Source organism: Saccostrea cucullata, unplaced genomic scaffold (assembly GCF_032062105.1).
Source record: "Saccostrea cucullata isolate Sc308-1 unplaced genomic scaffold, CSIRO_AGI_Scuc_v1 ctg258, whole genome shotgun sequence".
NCBI lineage: Eukaryota > Metazoa > Mollusca > Bivalvia > Ostreida > Ostreidae > Saccostrea > Saccostrea cuccullata.
The window spans coordinates 308,116-333,591 of NW_026931770.1; the positions used below are offsets into that span (position 1 = coordinate 308,116).

General features: G+C 34.2%; 1 protein-coding gene across 1 annotated transcript; it reads left to right on the forward strand.

The window, feature by feature from the left end:
- On the forward strand, nt 1–25,332 carry LOC134233491 (glutamate receptor ionotropic, NMDA 3A-like). The gene is made up of 9 exons (XM_062715466.1): nt 1–768; nt 15,251–15,840; nt 19,371–20,403; nt 22,622–22,755; nt 23,152–23,302; nt 23,463–23,753; nt 23,881–24,000; nt 24,156–24,232; nt 24,310–25,332. Exons 1-9 carry the CDS (start codon nt 424–426, stop codon nt 25,250–25,252), a joined length of 3,684 nt encoding a protein of 1,227 aa, XP_062571450.1. The 5' UTR covers nt 1–423; the 3' UTR covers nt 25,253–25,332.
- Nucleotides 25,333–25,476: the final 144 nt, after the last annotated feature.

Consider the following 25,476-nt stretch of genomic DNA (forward strand, 5'->3'; position numbering starts at 1 on the left):
GTATCACAAGTCCCCAACACCGAACAATTTACGTACGCTGTCGAGTGGTAATTCTGGTATAATGGACCGCCATCAGGTGCTCTACATATAGGTCGCATCGATTTTCAACATCTGTGGATACCGATTGGAAAATACTTATAAATTTGCTATAGATATCATCTGCTGTCATTTTGCGCAACGACTAGTGATGAATCGGTCTAACGCAGAGACCAATGTCTGTAACGTCAGCTAGTTCGTAACTCGGCACCTCACTCGGAAAGATGGCCAATCCAGAGTGCACAGCGTGAGGACAACTTCCTAGCCAGCAAAAAACGGATTTATTTCACTGATGTTTTAATGGATTTAATAGGGAAACTCAGCAAATACTTAAACAAAGTGATGAAAGACACTGTGGATGAATAACTCGGCGTTATTTTTGACGTCATGTCGGTATTCCTAAGTTGCATTTTAATTTTGTTGTCATTTGTGCATTGTTCTGGGAACGATATCGTTGCTATTATAGACCAAGACATTTATAATCTGCATTTCCGGACCTTCTACCTATCGGTGGAGAGACCGGAAATTAATTTGACTGGCGTCGTCTATCCGACGTACACGGGTTTAGATGATCAGCTGCATGGTCTGTGTTCGTACCTCACCCAGCACCAGACCCGGGCGGTGCTCGTGATAGGCACTCAGCAGACGATAAACATTGTGTCTATGGTAGCAAATGTACTCGGAATACCGACCTTAGCCTACATGAAGGACGCAAAAACAGTCTACGAGAAGGTAATATTAGATTTAACATTTTTTTCTTTAAAAGCTGAAGTTTATTTTGAAAAAAAGGTAGTTAATATTTTTCGAAATTTTCTGTCTAGCCATGATCAATGTCTTGCTTTTAACTTAAGTGAATCTAAACCTAACGTCTTATTACCAGAGCTGCTGGTTGGACAATATCTATTTGAAACCTTATACCCAAAGTAATAAAAATGCATAGCAGAATATGAAATATGTAACAAGTTGTGACGGATTTATTTTTTTTTTGTCCATGGTCAAAATATTGTCAAGACTGGTATTGTTTTCAGTTTTCTAAACATTTTTTTTTTGTTCCCTAAATCACTTTTCATGAAAGTTTTCTCTGTTCCACCAATTCTATCCAAATATGTTGTCCATTTGCCTATATCGATATAGCTTCTGCTTGTCAAATGAAAACAATTTCCAATCTGTAAATGACAACTGCCTCAGAGCAGTAATTAATTTCATTTGGATAAAAGCTAAACTAGATGTTGTTTTAAGCGACTGAGCTCAAGAAAAAATATTTGAATTGTGCATTATTTAAGGACATCCTCTCCTCATACAGGAAGGATAACTCTTTAAATTATTATTTAATCAAAATGTTTAAAAATAAAAAATTGAAATTCTGGTAAATTGAAATTCTTTTATGCAACAATTTTAATTTCAATTATCTCAATGAGTTTAAAGGTTCCTTTAAGTCTTAAAAACGTTCTTATAAAAATTTGATATTTGTTCCCCATAAAAGTATCTAATTTTTTTTAAAAAAGAAATTGAATTTTCTTTAATCTAGTCTTGGAAACTAATGTTTATCAACATAAAATGAAATTAGAAGTGATTAATGGTGTTTTGCAATGATTAAAAATACTTTATACACTATAGAATATAAAATAATTGCAGTAAACTGAAGAAAGTACCGTATAAAATAAATATAAAATAGGAAATGCTTGATGCGTTGTTTTTTTTTTCATTTCCTGAAAATTTATTTAAGATATATGCCATATTTTAATCAATTTACCAATTTTAAGCATGTCCTAATGTTTGGCAACCTTCTGTTAACAGAAGGACATTATAAAAGACCACGATTGTTGACCTATACACCCCCTAAAACCTTAAGAGAAAGGCCCACCAGTACTTTATGATAACCGTAAAGAAAATGTAAGTAATTCAGATGTAACGAGTAAAGAGACAATAACATTGTATAGAGGTGTTCCCTAGAGATAAAACAGGGATTACACTGAGAAGCTGTTTTATAAGTTGATAGCGCAAGGGTATGCTTTTGAATGCTACGATAGACACATACATATCTGCGAAAAAGTTAGTGATGAATTTATTCAGATTTTTTTCAAAGATTATAGAATTAGATGTATAGTTATGTAAAGGCTAGAAGTACAATGTTGATGATTGTTAGACCATTATTTACACACTGAATTGTTGATGGATTTTCCCGTTTTTTCCCCAAGCATTTGGAGCAAACGGTGGGGGTGACCGGTCGGGCAGAGGATGCTCACTCCTCCATAGCACCTGATCCCACTTCTAATGTTCTGGAGGTCTGTGTTTGCTCTGCTCCTATTTTGTAATGTTAAATGGACTTTTGAGCTCGAATACTGTACATTATCTCGGCTGATTTCATCTAGCTGTATAGTTTATGTTAAGTCTAGAAACTTGTATTTCTAACTTTCCTCTATTAGATTTAGTCCAATTTCACATTGATTTCTTTCAAGACTGTAAGGGGATTCACGGATTCGTAAACTTTAAGGTCCTCATGCAATTATAGACGGGTTTTGCAGACGTTAATTGGCGTTTTTTACGAGAGAGTGGTACAGAGAATTGAATGAAATATAATTGGAAGAAGAGATCTCCATCCTGTACAGAGAGGGGAATTCATTATGTGTAAACTGGAGAGGTTTCACTGGGATGTCTTCATTATGTGCTGTACTGCAAAGAAAGTATAGAAATGATAGGCAAAGGTGTTTTATACAAAGGAACAAAGATTTACACAAAAGTGATACAGTGAGAGGGTTTGGTCTACAGAGATCGGTTTGTACTATTCGTATGGATGATTTTTACAAAACACACAGATATCAGTTTACGAAAATCTTTCAAACACAATTTGTGTCTGATTGATGAAAAACACGAAGACCATGATTGGTTGAAAATTGTATATTTGTGTGTCCCTTAACTTCTTACGGCTGATTTAGTACCAATATAGCGGCAGTTTATGTGGGACTAGGGAACATGGAGTCTAATATGAGAGAGTGGTGGGGAGATAGTAGGGGGAGATCAGTGCAGCGTGAGGCAGCTTCTCCTATAAATCATTCATTTGATTCATCACCCTAACCAGCTAATCAGAATTTCATACTGTAAAAATATTTCCGCAATCTGTCTTTGATATTGATTATATAAAGAAAGCTATTCCCAAGGAATGAAAACGGCACTTGAATAAACTCTTCAATAATTAACATCGGTTAAACAGTAGGGAAAAATCCTAAAATAGTTTTGCATGAAGACATTTGTTCAAGTAGTACATTTGTCAGTAGATTTTGATGAGCGAAAATTCTTCAAGATGAGCTTAAGAGAGGGAAACAAATTTGAGAAAACATTAACCCACCAAACATCTTAAAAGTAGTTTAACCCCCACCCCCACCCCCTAAAAAATTAAATAGATAAAGAGAGAATAAGATATCCCAGCTTTCTTTAAATCGATGCAAATAACAATATAATATTGTTCATTTTGAACACACTTGATAAAAGTAAATGCCTTTAAGAAATGAGTGAACTTCATAAGCGGAGAAAAATGCCCATACTTCCACAAGTAAGAAGTTGAAAAATTTAGGTTCATTTTAAAATTTTCTGTGATAGGTCAGTTAACATTATGATTAGTGTATACTTCATGTAAAATCCACAATTTGCTGCAATCTCATATGTATACTGAAATTAATAATCTTTGAAATAGGAAACATACACAAAAGAGGACAAAATCTATCCAGCCTCACTCTATAACGGAAAGGAAAAAATCCCTCGTAAAATAGATGGAATGATTTTGACAAATTCTGATCTCAGTTCACGATTCGCTGATTGCAATTTCAAACTAGCTTTTAAAATCTTTCAATACTCTATATTGGTTAATTGGTAAATATACAATTGTGGCGATTAATAGAGAACAAATCAATTTTAGTTTACGACTGTTTTGACATTTATTTCTAACTATACAAATGAAAAACAATTGGCTTTGCCGCCATGCAATCTGTCCTACAACCTGAACCAGAGCCGACTTGATTCACCCTGTATGATTTGTTTACCGGACATATTATTGATATGAACTTTATTCAAATAATAAATCGATCCTGCAATCTGAATATTGTTAAAACCACTTTTATGGTTACAAAAATACATTTCAAAATTACCAATTACTAGACAATTAACAATAAATCAAATAACAACCCACTAATTGCCTATTTTATTATTTTTAAAACGATTTTTGTTTCATGACATTAGCCAAAACTGTCAATACCTTACTTGATGCAGGATTGAAACCAGTCCGTTGTCTTCTGCATCATCTAAAAGTATTTCACTGCGAATGTACTGTCTCAATTTCCCTTGTAAATAATCTAATTTCAAGTAAAAAAAATGTTTGAAAAGGTTAACCTTCTAGTTTTATCAATAAAAATGCTTTGTTGAATATTTTTTATTAGCCCCCGCCCCCACCCGCGCACTAAAATTAATTCATAAGAACTGTGATTAATTAAAAGTTTGAAGTTGATTAGCAGTCTGTAAGGCAGAGAGCAGGCAATGTTTTTGATACAAACCGTTATGAAATGATTCATCCGTTAAACATCCCAAACAGCGGGACATTAACATCATGAAACATGCATAGAAATACGTGATTTTAGCCAAGTTGGAGTATCATCTGTAGGCATGTTTAAAAATACGTGATTTTTAGCACCTGTATACATGGACTTTAGCTATGTTGGAGTATCATCTGTATATATGTTGAGATACGTGATTTTAGCTATGTTGGATCATCTGTATGCATGTTAATATTCGAGATATTAGCTTTGTTGGGGTATCATCTGTATGCATGTTAAGATTCGTGATTTTAGCTATGTTAGAACATCTGTATGTATTTTAAGATACGTGATTTTAGCTATGTTGGATCATCTGTATGCATGTCAAGATACGTGATTTTAGCTATGTTGGATCATCTGTATGCATGTTAAGATACGTGATTTTAGCTATGTTGGATCATCTGTATGCATGTCAAGATACGTGATTTTAGCTATGTTGGATCATCTGTATGCATGTTAAGATACGTGATTTTAGCTATGTTGGATCATCTGTATGCATGTCAAGATACGTGATTTTAGCTATGTTGGATCATCTGTATGCATGTTAAGATACGTGATTTTAGCTATGATAGATAAGACGCCGAGGTGATAAGACGTGTTTAAATTTGGCTGGATCATCTGTATGCATGTTTTAAAATATACGTGATTTTAGCTATGTTACAGTGTCATATGTCCAGATACTAGTATGTGATTTAGCTATGTTGGAGTTTCATTTTTATATATGTTTAGATATGTGATTTTAGCTATGTTGGGGAATCATCTGTATACATATTTAGATATGTGATTTTAGCTATGTTGGGGAATCATCTGCATACATATTTAGATATGTGATTTTAGCTATGTTGGGGAATCATCTGCATACATATTTAGATAAGTGATTTTAGATATGTTGGGGAATCATCTGCATACATATTTAGATATGTGATTTTAGCTATGTTGGGGAATCATCTGCATACATATTTAGATATGTGATTTTAGCTATGTTGGGGAATCATCTGCATACATATTTAGATAAGTGATTTTAGATATGTTGGGGAATCATCTGCATACATATTTAGATATGTGATTTTAGCTATGTTGGGGAATCATCTGCATACATATTTAGATAAGTGATTTTAGATATGTTAAGGTATCATTGGTATACATATTTAGATTTGTGATTTTAGCTCTGTTTGGGTATCATCTGTATACATATTTAGATATGTGATTTTAGCTCTGTTTGGGTATCATCTGTATACATATTTAGATAAGTGATTTTAGCTCTGTTGGGGTATCATTTGTTTACATATTTAGATATGTTAAGGCATCACTAATATACATATTTAGATATGTGATTTTAGCTATGTTATAGTATCATTTGTTTACATATTTAGATACGTGATTTTATCTATGTTGGGGTATCATCTTATACATATTTAGATATGTGATTTTATCTATGTTGGGGTATCATCTTATACATATTTAGATTTGTGATTTTAGCTATGTTGGGGTATCATCTGTATACATATTTAGATACTTATTTTTAGCTATGTTAGGGTATTATCTGTATACATATTTAGATAAGTGATTTTAGGTATGTTAGGGTATCATCTGTATACATATTTAGATACGTGATTTTAGCTATGTTGGGGTATCATCTGTTTACATATTTAGATATGCGATTTTAGCTATGTTGGGGTATCATCTGTATACATATTTAGATACGTGATTTTAGCTATGTTGGGGTATCATCTGTATACAAATTTAGATAAGTGATTTTAGCTATGTTGGGGTATCATCTATATATATATTTAGATATGTGATTTTAGCTATGTTGGGGTATCATCTGTATACATATTTAGATACGTGATTTTAGCTATGTTGGATCATCTGTTTACATATTTAGATATGTGATTTTAGCTTTGCTGGGATATCATGTTTATGCATGTTTAGATACGTGATTTTAGCTTTGTTTGAGTATTTTCTGTTTACATAATTACTTAATTAGATATATATGATTTTAGCTTGTAGGAGTATATCTAAATAGATGTTTAAACGAAGTGGTTTCAGCTATGATGCTTTATTTTAGCTATGTTGGATTTTTATATCTAAATAACACCTTTAAGCTTTAGATATACATGATTTCAGCTATGATAGAGTAATATCTGTGTACATGTTTAGATACATGCACATGTGATTTTAGCTTGAAAGACATTTAAAAAAAAGAGAGAAGATGTGTTTTTTTCATTTAATAGGAGAATAATATCAAAAAGGTTTTGCATAAGTATTGTCTGATCATCCTCACAGGTAAGCATACTAATTTACGCACAAATCCGACACTCTCAAATAAAAAAATTTATATGCATTTATAAATTATAAAACGTTCTTGAAAAGGTATTTTTGTCCAGTAGGCATTGGAAATCTTTGAGAACTATAGTTCTATTTTTAAGAACCTGATAAAAAAACAACTGCATTTCATTTTCCAAAATCTTTTAATTATTTTGTTATTTTATTAATCCAGGTTCACCATTTTCTCTGCAAATATTTACTTATTGAATATAACGTGCTTTTTCCCTCTCCGTATCACAATCAAAGCTCGGTAAATCCTAGCGCGCCGAGCAAATATTCTGCGCTTTAACCATCTGTTTATATGGTAATTTTGATCTTTATTGAGTCAGTCAATATTTCTCAGTATATCAAGATAACCGCAGTCATGACATTTTATGCAAAGTAAAATAAGAAGACTTGGGTCAGGGAAATCTGATTTTGACATCAGGTGACGTCTGTTACAAAGCACTTTGAAAAATTACGCACTTTGAAAATTTTTTTCAAAGTGCGTTAAAATTTGTGACCAAGCTAACGCACTTTGAAAAAAATAATTTTTTTTCAAAGTGCGTTAATATCGACCATATTAACGCACTTTGAAAAAAAAATTTAAAGATTGATCAATATTCCTTCAAATAATCGGTATGATAAACAACAGATTCTGGTTTGATAACTTTTTTTATGATAAAGTCACAGTAGGACCTGAGATATTGACGTTTTAAATATTTAAGGTTTTGATAAAATAAAAGGAAAAATTAAAGGGTCTTGAAAAAAAGAGTGACGATTGTTTAAGTTCATTAATTCGTTTCTTCTTTTTTTTCTAATTCTAGTCTTTGATAAGTAGATGTAAAGGTGTATAGGGGGCACTAACAGAGGACAGCTTCAAGCAACTTAGCATTTATCATAATAAAAAGGGGCCAATTTGATTGTTCAAAACTATGAAAATTCTTTCTCTCTCATACGTTTTACTGTACTTAAAAAAAATTTGTTTTCATCTGTTTTAATTAACTCATTTACTATTGAAAGTTTTCAACGTCATACCAGTTAGGTAAATACATAATTATATGAATGCTTTGAGTATAGCATAGACATCGAGACTGGACGAAGGCCCAGGGGAGGGGATGGGGGGCTAACCCCCCCCACTTATTTTGGAAAGATATCTACATCGTATAAGCATTGAAAATGCAGCATACCCTTTTTAGGTTTATTGCTCCCCTCCCCCGTTTGTTACCGACACCTATGTATTGGAAAGATAAAGATTTGGACTGAGGGATCTTATAACCGTCTTCTCCTCTTTTCGACGGGAGTAAATCAATTCATTTTTGAGGTTAGGGTTAGGTTTAGTTTTTTTGAAAGATAAATAAGTAAAATAACAAATAAAATCTTTCCATGACTAAAATTTGATATTTTTTTTTCAAAGTGCGTTAAGTGTCTCCATGGTAAAATATATTGATGTAGAATCTTAACGCACTTTGAAAAATTTTTTCAAAGTGCGTTGAGTTGGTCCCAAATTTAACGCACTTTGAAAAAATTTTTCAAAGTGCGTTGATATTGTCCCAATTTTAACGCACTTTGAAAATTTTTTTCAAAGTGCGTAATTTTTTCAAAGTGCGTTGCCACAGACGTCATCGCCATCGTGTCGATAGATCTGAAAGGCGAAATCAAATTCGTTGTCTTCCAGAAAATAATTTTTCTTGGTTTTTCTTTTGGTTTTTATTGAACTCACCATAAATTGAATTGAGTCAAAGAAGGCATTCAAACAAGTTATTTACAACAAATTTAATGTATAAAATAAAGCAATTTATCGAGGAGTCACACACAGTTTTTTTTTATGGAATAACAGTATATAAATGGCAAAATTATTCCCTCTCCCCTTGTTCCTACGGGCCTGCGATTCAAGACAATGACTGGGTGGATCCAGAGGGGTGGGGGGCTTTGGAGGAACATTCAAACGTCAATGCGAATGCATTTGGATCCCATCCTTTACGGCTTACAGAATAAACAGAGAATGCGCTTATAGACATAACGACGAAAATTCTATAACAAAAACATTACAAAATACTACAGTCAGTCAAATTGTCCATGAATGGAACGTGAATAATCTAGATGGGCCGAAATTTAGAAGAATATATTGACCAATGAAATTATCTATTGCAATTATAAACTGACTATGATTATCTACTGACATATATCAATGAAACTTTCTGCATAGGCCCTGGAATTTTCTAAGTAGGCAAGTGAAATCTAATTTTAAAAGCTTAAAAATGTTTGGGTTATTTTTATCAGCTTAACATATAACGTCACTATGCATTGAAGATATTTATGTCTAAAGGAGAAATTTCTTTCCACATTGATGAACGTGGCTTGCTCCCAGCGCTGGTCCTTTTAGCTGATTAATGCCCCTCGAAAAAATATACGATCTTGATAGGAAGCTCAAATGTTTATCCATCAAGAGATATTTTCCAGATATTATAATTGATATACTTGTTTCATTCACTGATTGCCCAATATAAAAGAGTTCATTCCACCAAGTTTCCATGTAATATGTCAGCATATTCATCAGTTAATGTTTAGTTTTGTATTGATTTCTCAGACCCTTTCCTTAAGAAACCATTAAACATTATCAACATGGTCTCTTAAATCAAGGATTTTTATCGATCATTTGAAAACATGTCTCTTTGGAACGAAATTTACTTTATTTCTCATTATTTAGTTTCCGCCAAGAACTGGAAACCCCTTCTTAGAACTTGCTTTTTCAGCAGATAAAGTGTTTTAATTCTCGACTTTTTTGTATTTCTCCACTAACCACGTTAACATCAAGAAAAGCAGTTATACTTTTTGATTTATACATCGAAATGTTTAAGTTAAAAAGATTAATGATTGGTAATTTCGAAAAATAAGTTTTATAAAAATTAAATCAAAAGAAAATTATCTCTCTTGCCTTTAGTATCACCTCAACCAATGAAATAATTGAACATTTTGACATGTTATACTAGTCACAGAAGAGAGGAAGTTCGCAATTCCTAAGACTGTAAAATTCTTATAATCATTTTGTGAATTGACTAGCTTAATCTTATTTCCTCTAAAAGATGAAATTTTATCGAGCCAAAATATAAATTGTGAAATAAGGCGAATTCAATCAAAGGAATACATAAACTTATTAACATTAACATTGAAGTGTATTAATGTAAAACTAAAGTGTATGGTTAAATACCCTAACTCTTTAACGTTAAACCCAATGATTTCGCCAACTCAGCAGATGCCATTAGCGGTAACCATTACCAAATTCAACAAAATTGATGAATGCGACCTTTTCCTGAACTGTTACATACTTGTGAGTAAAGATGAGGTCATTGTCAGAGAACAATAATCATCAAGAGATATTGCAGCCGAGCTAAGTTAGAATTCCCAAGATGGTAAATTAGCACATATCATTCGAGCTATATTATAATTAATATGTCTATTAGAGGTATAATCACAAGTCGTAAATGTATACGTTAAGCATGATCAATGTCTTCATCAGTCATTGCCATATAGAGAGTCTAAAGGCAAGGGAAAACGTTCACAAGAAGCTGATTGGCGGAATGATACCACGACGCAACAAATTGTGTATAACGGTCGTCTAAGGAGACGAAGACAGAATATATCGTTCACGACACAGACTTATTAATTTCTGAGGTTATTATTCACTTTGACACCGGACTAGTGTTTTAGTTTTTGTACTATATATTATATTATGATAGTCACACCTTCCTATTTAACCGTTTCACGAATCCCTGTGAAATGACCCTTACATCATTGTCAACATACTTCATCGTTGATGAGGTGCACCTTTCTTTATAACACTTATCTATGACTTATGCCTTAGCTGAAACTGACAGACATTGAATTTGATTACTTCCTTTTGACTTAATAATTGTTTTAAAGTTAAAATTGATATTTGAAATATAAAGCTGGAATAAATTGTAACTTTTATTTTCTAATTTACAGTATTAAAAGATTTCATATTTACATGTATCCTTGATAATAAAAGAATAATAATAATTTTTGAGCAGTTAATACTGGATCCTTTATATTTCATACGTGCATTATATGTTACAAGGCCATCCTTCGAATACCAACAATATTGACCTTTTAACATTGACCTTGAAGTTTGACCTTCTTCTGAAAAACTTTAACTTTGGTCATAACTTTTGAACAGTTTTTACTTGGGCCTTTTTATTTCACAGGTGCATTTCTTATGAAAAGACCTTTCCTTTGGTACCTTTAACTTTGATCCTTTGACCTTGACATTGGAGTTTGACCAACATTCAAAAAACCTTGGCAACAACTTTTTGATGATTAGTGTTTGGGCTTCTACATTCACAGTATTTTCCTTGAAACAAGTCCTTTCTTTAGGTAACAAATTTTTATCCCTTGACCTTGGAGTTTGACTTGCATTTGAGAAACTTCAACCTTCGCAAAACACCTGTCACAAGGGGACATCACTGTTTCACAAACACATCTTTTTTTTTTAAACAAATCTAAGATGATCATTTCACCCCGGGAAACACAAAACCCAAAAATAATAAAATATTTCAATTTGCTTATTCGTGAAAATATTCATTTTATGGATACATACCTCAAACAAATTTTCTTATCTGTCACAAAGAAGAGTTACACTGATATTTTTTCAATATTTCTTTCAGCGGAAATGTAATTTATAAATTTTAGTTGAGTTGAGTAGAATATTAAATTACGAAAATATCCACAGAAACTTTGAAGTAGAAAAAATGAATACATTTTATAAACTTTGAAAAAAAAAACACAAAAAACAACAAAACAGTGAACTGTAAAGCTTGACTTGGCCATACATTAAGTTGTTTAAATAAACAAATATCACTTCTAATGTGAGAAAAGCACCTAATTTCGCAAGGATATCTGAAATTTTGAAGAAAAATGTTTGTGTTATTTATCCTTAAAAATCTTTTAGAAGTACATCTAAGATACATAGTCATAAAGCATGTATAGCTTCATTAAAAATCGCCAGAAAATTGGGGGTCAGTGTGCTGACGGTGCAGTAAACTTGACCTTTTTTCACTTGTAACTCTTAAGTTAATTTCTTTATTCTTTATACTTAGATGATATATATGGAGATGACGAACAGTATTTAAGCTCCAACGTACATAAAACAATACAAAATAGGAGCAGGGCAAACACGGACCTCTAGAACATTAGAGATGGGATCAGGTGCCAGGGAGGAGTGTCCAGAGGATTCCCTGCCGGCCAGTCGCACCCGCCGTATGCTCTTTGTCATGATTGGGAAATAACGAAAAAAAAATCCGTCGTCAATTTAATGTGTAAATAATGGCATACAAATTAGTAACAATTAGTTTGAAAAACATCAGTCAGCATTTGTCTCAATGATAAATGTACATGTATTTGCTAACAAGGTTATTGTATCAACCATAGAACTTTCGAAATGATGACGTTCAACGAGACTGCTGATATTCTTGTTTCATCAACATGTTTGTTAATAATTAACCTCGTTTTGGAAATTGAACATACGTAGAGCATGCTCTTGCGTACCAAATCAACTGAGATGTATAAACCCCGTGTACAGGTGATGAAGGTATATTGCTGCATAAGTAAGGAAAGTTGACGATAGAAAAAGTTAGTCATCACGTTTATCATAGAGTTTGGTTGTTAGATTTCCATTAACGTCTTTTTCAAGCAAAATATCCAAATATGAAACAGATATGTCAGACTCTGTCAAATCTTTTATCTCAAGCTCACCGGGATATATCTTATCGACATAAGAATGGAAAAAACATTAATTTTGAAATAAAAATAATTATTAATTGACAGTACGCCGTCGATTTATCTAAATGTCGAGTTGAAGGCCACAGCAAGTGTTTTTTTTCCTTTCACGAATAAGATTTTAGACGAATTCTGCTACATATGAATCAAGAAAGGTCTGCTAGTAACAGGGCGCAATTGGTACCTATGGGAATTCCAGTAGATTGTTGGAAGCCGTGGTCTCCAAAAACCACATAGATATTGTCAATCAGAAACTTGAAAATCTTTTTCATGTCAACTTCAAAGTACGTGTGTGTAAAATCAGAATGTTTTTTGACAAAATAATTTTGCAAATGACCAATTGCAATGACAGGGTTAGTCAAATTAAAAATTCCATTTTTACTGAAAAAAGCAGTTGTCATTGAAATAAAAAAGCCTGGATTCTAATTCATCGTGGGGAAGGGTTGTGTAAAAAAGATGATTAGCCGTATGTTTTTTATATCGTTTATCTTGGTACAATCTTCTGATTTCAATTTTTCCAAAAGTTCACTGGAATTTTTAAGTATCCTCGTCTGATTTACACCACTTCTCGAATATATCTATTATTCCAAGCACATAATAACTGAAAATATTTTCTGAAGAAATATATTTGGGCTAAAGATGTAACAAATGTTTTGAAGAATTCCACCACAAGCAATAGTCCTCAATGAGTCTTGTTTCTTTACGGCTTCTTGAACAGTTCTTCAATTGAAAATTGTAAAGTTTACATTGTTGGATTCAAATATGTTATAAATGAAATAATTTTATTGTAAAACATTGCTCTGTTTGCTCAGATAAAGAGATTACCCAAATGCCTTTTGCTCAAATTTACAAAATTGATTGGTTGTTTTTGGAATTCTTTGATGGCGTACTGAAATCTAAAATCAAACATCTTACATCGTTAACGTTGTTCATCTTGATCCTCGATTCGTTTCTGGACTAGATTTAATGAAGAGCGTCTGTGTGAACTAGATTGTCTTCATTCTTCCTGGTTTTATTGCTCTTTATTTTGTTCCAAATAGCTATGCATCTTTTTGTCTCCTTGGATTCTTTTTCTTCCATTTCAAAGACCGGTAGCTGCCCTTAACGATATCAAAATCTCCGTATAATTGATAGACGGAATCCAAAAAGATCGATGCTTTCAATGCTCCTTGCAGTCTTATAGTAAATCTTCATCCTAACCAACACCACTGGCCACTTGGAGCCAAAGTGAAAACAAAATAAACTCACTCTTGGTCTGATCACGTGATTAAGGTTGTCATTCTTTATGTTCTGATAATCATCAGTTTGTAACATTAATATTGCCTTCAACTTTATCTAATTAATCTGTTTATCCTTATATTTTTGCTATAGCAGACTATTTTAATTGAATCATTTTCATGAAGTATCTCCAAAATTAATTTAAAAAAATCTATAGAACAATTTGAATACTAGTAACTGGTAAATGGGAAGGAACTGTGTTTCCTACTATGTTCTTTTTCACGCTTATTAGAGTATTTATAAACTTTTAAACGAATAAAGAAATCAATTATTTATTACAGGTTAGATCAAATTAAGAAAATTGAAACAAACTTTTAAATTTCAAGCTCCATTTTAATACTTATAGACTGTGAGATATAATCTCATGAGCAAATGGTCTTTGACGATGGAATCCAGCTATAAAAAATGTACTTTGTGATAATTATCCACCCAAATTTTCTTCTTTTAATTTCTATCGCCACGGTAATTCAGTCGAAAGCTCAATCGGAAGAACCCTCACTGTGATCAGAAGGTAAAAAGTAGGCAAGTGTTCCTTCGCTTAGCGCTCGGTACTTTGAAGTGAAAGTTGCGGGTCCTTCGGTTGAAACCGACAGGTAATGACAAGATAAAGATCCCTCACTGCACAATAGCTCTAAATGCTGAGTAACGATCTGAAGCCCTTCACCGGTATAAAATGTATGGCGAGGTCTCCATATGAGTGAAAGATTTTCGAATCGGGCTTAAAATAGCGCACAAGCAATCATTTATCATCTTTTTATGGATATTGCATAACGAGGATAGTATGTTGCTGGTTGAAACAGGATTTTTATTCAAAATTCAAAGAGCTTGTTCTGCCCTCAGTACAGTACATGATGAAATCTAAGGACTTTGCACATAAACTACACTTCAGCGATTCTTATCGTATTATCAAATCAGGGATTATTTCAAACCATGAACTACTTACTTAAAAAAAAAGAATAAGGAACACATTAAACAAATTTTGCAGATGCAACTAAGGAATAAAAAAAGGGAAAAGAAGTTTTCCTCATCCAGTAGTTAAGTTGTAGACATCACAAACGTCCAGTGCAAAAATCTTTTAGAATTAGCATTCAGACTTTAATTTTTTTGTGATATTGTACCAAGAACTTATCTTTACTCTCATGTTTATTAAGTGCAAATGATTCATTTGCCAAATTTTCTATGTCATACATTACACGTTTTTGAATGGTTATAGTTACTTCAAGTTTTCTAATAATTGTATCTCTTTGTAGACACGACAAGATCTTTTATTGATTCTCGGTCATTCACACGAGGAGACAGCTAGAGCGGTGCTAACTTTCTTCCGGGCCAATTTTTGGTATAGGTTTCTGATAATTACAGAAGATCAATCACTAAATGACGGATTCTTCGGAAAAGTGATTTCACAAAACCAGACAGAGCTGTGGCATGTATCCTTACTAATCGTCAGCAGAAAGGCTACTCCCGAGGAGCTACGAAGGCAGATATGCCGAGTCCTGACGGAAGACATGATTGTTCTTCTCCACGTGGACCCTAAGATGGCAATATTACTTTTTACGTCACTACCGTGTAAAATTGCAAACCAATCAAACATAATAAAATGGTTTCTGACAGAAAAAGTTTATACTCAGGATACATCCTTGTTAAAGTTTTACCCCGCTAGTACTCTTGCCATAGTAAAGGATGGCGTGATGTCATTGGATGACGTAATATCAGACAGTGTGTCGTATTTGAATTTCGTTATTCACAGCGCACGTCGTGATGGTATTTTGCCTAGTGCTTTTCGGAAAACCTGTTTTGATGAATCTCTTTTTGACCTGACGTATGGAGAGCGTTTTTATAGGTAATTATGTTCCCCAAACGAAGTTGGGGAACATATTGTTTTTACTCTGTTTCTTATTAAGGTCTTCCGTCTTCACGGAAGACCTTATAGTGATTCTACTGTTTCTTATTATTCTTATTATTATTATTTTTTTTGACAAAATTTTGTGCAGGCGATTTCTCGAAAACTATTCAGTAGTTTTTCATGAAACTTTCACAAAATATGTGTCATTATATGAAGTTGTTACATCCGAAGAGTAATTTGGAAAATTCGCTTCCGGTGCCAAGTTGTGGACAATTTCCTGATTTTAAAATGCGTTTTTGTCGCGCACTTTTATCAAAAATGGCTAAGGATATGAACTGGAGACTTATTGGAGATGATAGATCATGACTTTGTGGATTGCAGAATCGTCTTTTCGTGCGTCGTCAGTACTTCCGGTCGTTACGAGATGCAAATTTAAAAAAATCGTATTTTGTAACTTTTTTGTTTTTCAGTATTTTTCATTTTTATTTGGTATGGTAATAGAAGCCCTCTTATAATGCTTACTATTTAATTTGTTTGAATGTTGATAAATCTAAAGTCTAGATATTTGCATTCAAAAATCTGAAGCGGGTCCAAAATGGCGGCTGTGTCTGTCAACTCCGCCATTTCGCGAGTAGGGGTATATGGAGGCAGCTGAGCGTTTGATTAAACCATTCTGACATAAGGATACATGAAATGTAAAAAACTACTTCGACTCTCACGTAGTGAAATGGTTGGAGGAGTTACCTCCCGTTACTTGTTTATATTATAATAGATAATCAATGTAAATATTGTAATTAATTGGTCAATTGACTAAAGAATTATACAAGTATTATTGATAAATGATGTTCTGTTAGAAAATATTAATAGTGTTGCCAAAAGAAAGACAGTCTGTTTTATTTTATCAATATGATATCTGACAACTTATGATCATTGATTAAGTTGAGGTACAAGGGGGCAGTACAGCAAACTGGGTTGTGTCTTCACTTTGATACAGAAACCAATTGGTTTATCGATCAAATAAGATTGTGCAAAGTTGCCGTAGTCAGTGACTAGTTGAAATGTAGCTGTGTGACAGTAGCTATAGGTTTGTCATTAGGACAGAGAAGCTCTTACAAAGTTAAATCATACTGTGTAAGTATATTGTAGCCACTTGGCTAGAGTTATATAGGCAACTTGGTAAGCAGTTATACACCAGGCAGATGTTAAAGGTTAAATCAAGAGGCACCAGGCAGATAGATGTTGACTTTTATAGTCAGTTGCACGAGTATAGTGAGGCAATTATCATATGGCACCAGGCAGGTGCCGGTATTAACTGAAGATAAATAATTATACAAAGCACTTAGGTCATTTGATTTAAAGACACCAGGCAGGTGTCATATTATTATCTGTATATATTGCATTCAATCATATCCCCAGTAAAACTCGGTAATCCGAGCACGGACCTACTGACCGCTCAGATCCGACACGTTACAGTAGTACGTTGCAATTGAGTGTCAATCTTATAACTTAATTTCCGTTTCACTGCTTTAGTGTAACTGGGCTAGATACGATATGTAATGTGAATAATGTGTTACATATACTTTCTTAACGTCAAAATAAAATAAAGGCGCTAAGAATGTTTTATTTTTAAAATTTAATTGATGCTATCATACCTATCTAATAGATCAGTCCAAGGAAAAGGCGCGAATATTTACTGGTGGGGTTTGGCGCGAAATTATGAATGCTTTTTATAATTCTTAGATAGGTGAACTGTTGCAAAAGTACCGTGGTATACACAAGTATATTTAGAGCAGTACTCCCAATAGCTTAATGTTTAGTGCGTTGGGGATATAAAAGTAAAAAAAAAGCGCATTCACGTTGGCGACATGGTTTCAATCCTCCTTGTGACCAAAATTTTGAATCTCTTTTCAGCTCAATTTTACGTGGGTTTCTTTTCCTAAAACGGACGGAAGACCTCTCGTTGCTCGCAACGAGATCGTATCTAGTTATTATTATTATTTTTCTTCTTCTTCTTCTTCTTCTTCTTCTTCTTCTTCTTCTTCTTCTTCTTCTTCTTCCTGGAACTTTTTTGTCCGGGAATGATCTTGTAAACTGTTCGTCCGATGTAGGTAAAACCTTTTTAGGGTTAGTAGACATGTTATGTAGATTTGCGGAATCAAGGTCATTTTGCGTGCACGTGCTTGCAAGAGCGTGCACGTGCAACATATGAAATGACCAATATAATAGATATAGCCACAACTGTTCTATTTTTAGATGAAATGCTTTGAAACTCATAATGTGAGGATATATTAGTAGTATAGACATGACGACATGGTGAAAATAGCAAGATCTCACGCGCATGCACGTGCACTTTGCTCTGATTGGCTGCAACTAAAGTCTCAATATCTTTCTTGTTTTTTGACGAAATCCTTTGAAATTTTGAACATAGCCATGTATTAGGATATCCTAAAACATGAAATAAAGCAATTATCATGAAAACACGTGCATGCACGTGCGCTGCAATCTGATTGGCTGAAACTTTAAACAGCTATATCTCCCTTGGTTTTCAACCAAACAGGATGGGATTTGGAACATAGATAGATATAATGGACTTCTACAAGAAGGTATGGTCACCATGCACATGCATACACGTGTGTGTACATGTGCTACAATCTGATTGGCTGAAACTTTAAACAGCTATAACTCTCTTAGTTTTCACCCAAACGGGGTGGAATTTAGAACATAGATAGATGTAATGGACTTCTACAAGAAGGTATGGTCACCATGCTCATGTATGCACGTGCGTGCACGTGAAATGAGTAAAATCAAAAATACACTTGAATGAGCGTATTTTTAAAATAATTTTGGATCAAATACTTTAATATTCAGTGTATTAAAATATTGATTGTGCAGACAAGATGATAAGGTCATGAATCAAATGCATTCACATGTGCACGCGTGAAATGCTAAAGTTTAAATGATTTTTGTACACTTCTTTGTAAATGATGTTACATGTAAAATCTCAGATGCATAGAGTTTGTCTTATTTAATGAAGCTTACAGGGAATATGGCACCAAAAGGGAGTTGGGGAGCGTTTGGGGAACATCTGTAACGGTCCCCGTTACAATTAACACTAGTTATTTGTGAAATATTCATCGTAATGTGAAACGCATTCAAGCGTCAAATGAACGAGTCTAAAATGATTTTGCTTTCAATCAAAATAATCATTTATATCATTGATTCATTTATTATTTTAAAAAGCGACAGGACCAAATCTCACGGGAGAGATTAAGGCTATCTGAGCTTTTTGGAGATCAATAAAGTGTATTCTATATTAATTGCACGAGGCGCGGTAGTTTTCCAAAAATGGAAACATCATAGCAAACTTTACATTTAGTGAGAGCTTTGCATTTAGTTTTCTGGTATTATTTTCGCTACGACGATTAGTTGCTGAATTTAAAAGATTCAAAATACTTAAAACAAATTTATCTATTCGGCTGTTATTGTAAAAATAGTAGATTCAATCTCAAGGTAATTTCAACTTGCAGGCATTTCAAGGAAACTACATACCAAGGATTTTCTGTTTTATTCGATTTTACTCCCGACGGCTACTTAACTAATCAAGGCTTCAAAATAAAGGCACTTAAAAACTATAGAAATAATACGGTGTGGAAGGAAATCGGATACGTTCAAGGCGAGAACGTCCGTCCACGAGGAATCCTTTGGCCTTTGCAACAAACCCTTGATCTACAAAATGGCCGTGTTCGATATCGTGTGGTAACTAATCCTGTGAAACCTTTTATAATGGTAGACGATGGAATTGAAGATACACATATATGTATTCAAAGCACACGTTGTATCAAAATTTTAGTTGCTGATAAAAATCAAACCTTGGATATTATCCAGAATTTCGAAAATAACAACGATACAATTGGCTTCGAACTTAAGTGTTGCCGTGGATTTGCCATAGATCTTTTGAACAAACTTTCCTCTGATCTAGAATTTGAGTTCGTATTGTATATTGTACATGATACAACTTACGGAAAAAAGATGACCAATGGGTCCTGGGACGGAATGGTGCGGGACCTGACTAATGGCATTGCTGACATGGCCATAGCGGCATTTAGTATAACCGGAAGTAGGATGAGCGCCATTGATTTCTCCTATCCGTACTATTTTTCACGTTTCACGGTCTTGTACATACAACAGAATCAAAAGACTTACATGTACGCATTTATTGAACCCTTCTCCGTCGAAGTTTGGTGTACGATCTTTATCAGCGCCACTATATCTGCTGTAGGCATGTCGATGTTTGAATGGAATAGTCCTTTCGGTCTAAATCCTTGGGGAAGGAAGCGGAAACAAAACTACACGTTAGGATCGGGTATGACGATGGTTTACTCCTTGTTGTTCGGACATACAGTCAGTACCAAGTCCCCAAAATCTTGGCCAAGCAAAGTCCTCCAAAATTTTTGGGCTTCTGCCTGTATCTTCATCATTGCTAGCTATACGGCAAACTTGGCAGCTTTCCTAGCGGGAAAACACAGCGGTATAGATTACAGCAGCGTGTTCGATTCAAGGGTGAGTTTTAACCTTTATAGAAATCTTCAAAGGGGAGTAATAAGTGGTACGTTGTATGAGACATTTTGTCTACTGTGGTCTAAGATCAGACTACATGTACCTCGATCAATAAAAAGGTTCCACAAAATTGTATTTAAAGCTGAAAATTTGTAAATGAGTGGACCTTGATGAGTTACAGATCGTTTGCATTTTGGTCCGCTTCAATGATTTTTGCTGGAATTGTAGTCATTTTTATTTTTAGGGGGTTATTTCACTTGCAGGTAGGAACTAGTATAGTAATACTCACAGAAAAATTGCTTGAAATAATTTCCATTTCTTTATCGCCTTCGTAAACATTTTAAAGAAGTTTTGATCGACCAAGTCGATTAGATAATAGAAGGCAACTGTTCCTTCGCTAAGCGCTCGAGCTCGGTCCTTTGCAGTAAAAGTTGAAGGTCCTTCGATTGAAACCGACAGGCAATGGCAAAATAAAGACTCCACGATAGCCCAAAATGTTTAAAGATTTGTAACCCTTCACCGGTTATTGGTCCTTTACAAAATTAATTTGTTATAACACATTCTGATTCTCAATCGCCCTCTCCCCTAGCTTTTGTACTAATTTACCCATTTTACCTGCATGTAGGGTTAATGTCTCTCAGTTGATTCTATACCAAAAGCATACTCTACATATTAACAATTTTCAAAAAGACGTAAGCTATTGACAAACAAATCAGTGAAACAAAGATATTTCGCATTTTTTATGGTCGATACAATGGTCATTAAAGTCAACCTATTATTAAGCCAAATGCTAACTGGCGTTATATACTTATTATGAGGCCGTCATTTACACAACAAATTGTCTACTGATTTTTCCCCATCATGGCATGGAGCATACAGTGGTTGTGGCCAGTCGGCAGGGGATGCTCACTCTTCAATGGCAGCTGATCCCACCTCGGATGATTTGGGAGGTCCTTATTTGAATTGCTTCCGATTTGTATTGTTTATACGGACTTTGAGCTTGAGTACTGTTCCATCTTTCCATATTATATTCCAAGCCTTTGAGATGGTAAGCATCTCTTAGGTTTGACTCAGTTATGAGAAACTGCTTAATCAATGTCCACTTTCATTGGATTTCATCACACAAAACGTGATAGCACTGTGATTGGTATTTGGATAGAATTTGAGCGTTACCACACATCGCTTAAGACTCATTCATACAACATCTACATGTAGTTACTGTTTGATTTCCATCATATGTGTAACAATCAAGACGTTTTCCCGCCGGTTTTGGTCATCTACATGTAGTTACTGTTTGATTTCCATCATATGTGTAACAATCAAGACGTTTTCCCGCCGGTTTTGGTGCTTGTTTTTTTTAACTTGGCGTATAGGGATATTCTTCTTTTAACTTGTTCACTGATGACTGTTGTATTCGGTGTTCTAAAATTAATTTTTCCTTCCAGTTCCAGCCATTTCCATGGCATATGCAATTTTAATCGCGCTGTCTATTAATGTAAGAGCGGTTTTAGCTCTTAGCTTGTGTTTGCTTTCATTATTTTACCCACAGACCAGTCTGTTCTCAGAGTATCGTTTAATGTGTCATTACGTTTCTCAGGTTCTATGGACTATAAGATAAACTCTCTTTGCAAATCTATCTTTAGTGTGAATTTTTACTGACGTCTTTCATACACATTCATTGGTTAGTCATTGTTTACTACGGGTGTCCGTTTATCCAACGGTTGTGATCGATCCACTGGGGATGTTTACTCCCCCAAGGCACTGATCCCAACTCTAGTGTTTTCAGAGATGTTTTTTCTGACTCTCAGGTTGAAAAGTTTCTTGATATCACTTCTCTGTCTTCCAGATTATTTCAAAGCTGGGACCTCGTTATATCGTGACATTTCAAGATATTGATTTTGATAATAACACATGTCAAGAAAATGCAAACCACTATACTTAAATTAAATTAACCCATTTATTGGTGTGAAGGTTTTGGTCTAAATTTAATTTGTATCAAGCAGACATACAGTCATAGACAATCGATCCCTTGGGGAGGACGATCCATCAAATTTTAAGATTGTATTTGATTGAGATGACGTGTATTTATTAAAAAATTAAGCAAAATACGAAAATTCTCCTAACAAACACATGTTGATACCATCAAATTTCAAATGATCCACTCGATGAATCTATTATGAAAATACTGAATCATAATCTTTTAATACTATTTTTAATGTAGCTGATGGAAATTAGAGTGGGAGTTCTTGGGGGAAGCGCCGTGGAGGCCCTGACTAGTAACGTCAGTAAAGCGCTTTATATCAGGAGCCAAAACCATCTCGTCCCGACAACGAACGACGCCATTGATATGTTGATGTAGGTATGCACACCAGTGGGATACTTCCCCTATAGTATACTCTTGTGCGTATCAACAAATTTTATAAGTACCCATAGCTTATCTTCTTGTAAAATAAAATTTTAAATTGCCTATCTGGATACCTATCAGATATTGCTCTATGATTCTGCTACTCTGAGCTTTTAATTTTGCTGTAATAAGACGTTAAAATTGATTCCTATCTTGCGAATATCCAGTATTGGCCTATGTTACTAGTAACCTCTGTTTTTTTCTCCTCCTTTTCAATTGATATACATGTACATGCATGTTAACAGCATTTTTGGGTTCCTTCTGTTGAGAATAGGAAGGGTTTGATTGATATCCTACTTATAAATCTTTGAATCAAGTATCTTGTATTTCTCAATCTGTTGTTGTAGAAATGGAAAAATTGACGCCTATCTAGGTGATTATCCGATACTGGACTATGCTCGTGTAAAGCTGGATCCAAATTGCAATCTTTATATTGTTCCCCAGTCGTTCGGTGAAGATGAGTATGGGATAGGATTTCCAAAAGGCTCTCCTCTCCAGGTAGCTAACATTCGAGGTCATTAGAATCATTGAAAAACATAGCTTTTTCCATATTCCCAATTCAATTGCTTTTATAAACATCCAAACTTGTTGCAACAAGTCAAATTATTCTTGCATAGTTATGCCTTGCGGTGATATATATATTTGGTTTATATTTAAGAAACCAGTCTCCGAGAAAATCAAGCATTATCATGATTCTGGCTACTTGGAGAATTTAATAGATATTCACTTCGATGAGGAGAAATGTTTCAACCAAGGAATAAACGAACAGAGGTTCAGTCTGAACGTTTCCCACCACAGTGGACTTTTCGCGCTCCTCTCCATCGCTATCGTCTGCTGCATACTTCTTGTTCTGGTGGAACATCTTGTCTTTAAATATCTTTTGCCCATATGTCGTAGACGACCAGGCGATAGTTTCTGGAAAAGTCTCAGTGTCATGTTCTTTAGTCAGGTTTGACGATATTCAAAATTTCCAAATAAAATGAAAAAGTGGAAAAATATCAAGTGGTTCATGCAATTAAGCCAAAATTTTTACATTATTGTAGAAATGCAGATTTTATATTGTATATTTTTAACAGAGGCTACATCGAAGCATCAACAGCGCCGTTTTAATATCCGCTCAAGAGTCTGCCAAGGAAATGTTAGGAATCGTTAAAAAGGGAGACTTTTCCAAGCTATTCATGAAAAGCACCATCAGAGTACGCAATATTTGCACATCATTGAGATGATTTTATTGAGTTGTGCATTTTGTGATAGTCACATATTTTCCAAATTAAATAAAACAACAACAATTAAAAAAAGAAAACATAATGAGAGTGTCCTTTGATAAATCAGTCTTTTTTTTTCCACTCAGAAAAACAAGCTGGCTGATTTGGCGAAAACTAAGAGAATTAATCGAAACTTTCTGGACATCGTGGAAAAAGCAAAATGGTAAGACATTTTATACAACATTTTCCAACTTTATAAGAAAGGTATGGACGTATTCCTATCTTTTTTGTCTGTTGTAGGGTGAGTGATATGAAATCAACGAGTCTGATCCACGATGACTCGCCAATTGAACCTGTAGATATAAAGCGGATATCACTTCGCAACCTTAGCAACTGTGTCAACCTGGAGGCCTTGAGATCTCAATGCCAGAGGTCCCTACCGAAAGTAGACTCGGTGAGAAATTACGACGACAGCAACGAAGAGTGCAGCGATAGCGAGGCAGAGGATACAAGAACTCTGAGTGGTCTTGAGAACACATGTAAAGTTGGAACATCTGACAGCAAGTACGATATGTGGTATGTTCCCGGAAAACATGTGGCAGGTGATTCTCAATCAAATGGGCTGCCAGAGAACAGTGATACTGGATCATATTATGAAAGACACTTAGACGAAGCTTTCAGTTCTCTTCATCATAGTGAATCAAGCTGTAGCTGTGATACGTGCAAGCATGAAGCATTAGGAGCATGTTATGGCGGGGGGAAGGAAGAAGATTTCTGTGAAGTGTCTTCTTCATTTTCAGGAAAAACTAAATCAGATTTCGGTAGACGGGTTGCTACGTCTGCAAACGAAATAAATGATTTTCATATAGATGACAATCGACGCTATGAAAACATTGACGAAGAAACAGGTTTGTTACATTGGAATGAAAGTGAAGAAAACCTGAAGCTTTATGATAATGATAATTATCGTCCACATTCTATGCAAACATCACAACCAGATCTCAATAAGTCAAGGGAACATCCAACGCGTGCACGTAATAACCCTGATGCGGAGTCTCCAAATGTCCATCACCTCAGCAAAAGGGAACTACTACAGTTGTGGAAATCATCAGAATTACAGCTGAACTATTTACTTAAGAATACACTTAGAGAAAATATTGAACTCAAAAATACTCTTGCAAAATTACAAGGAAGATCCAAGAGAGATACAAAGGAGAGAAACCGTTCAAGGAAAGAGCAATAATTCAACCGTCTTCCCTTAAAATCTTGCTCAATTTCATTGTACTTAGTTATTTTGTGTCAATAAAATATTACATAGGTTAACATTGAATAAATCCACACATAAGATTATGATTGATATTTATATATCACATTTAAAAAGCCAATAGGAAAAATTGGAGGTGAGTGTTGAAAACATCTTGATTTGTTTTATTTTCCAGATATATCCGAATTGAATCTGTCGCATAG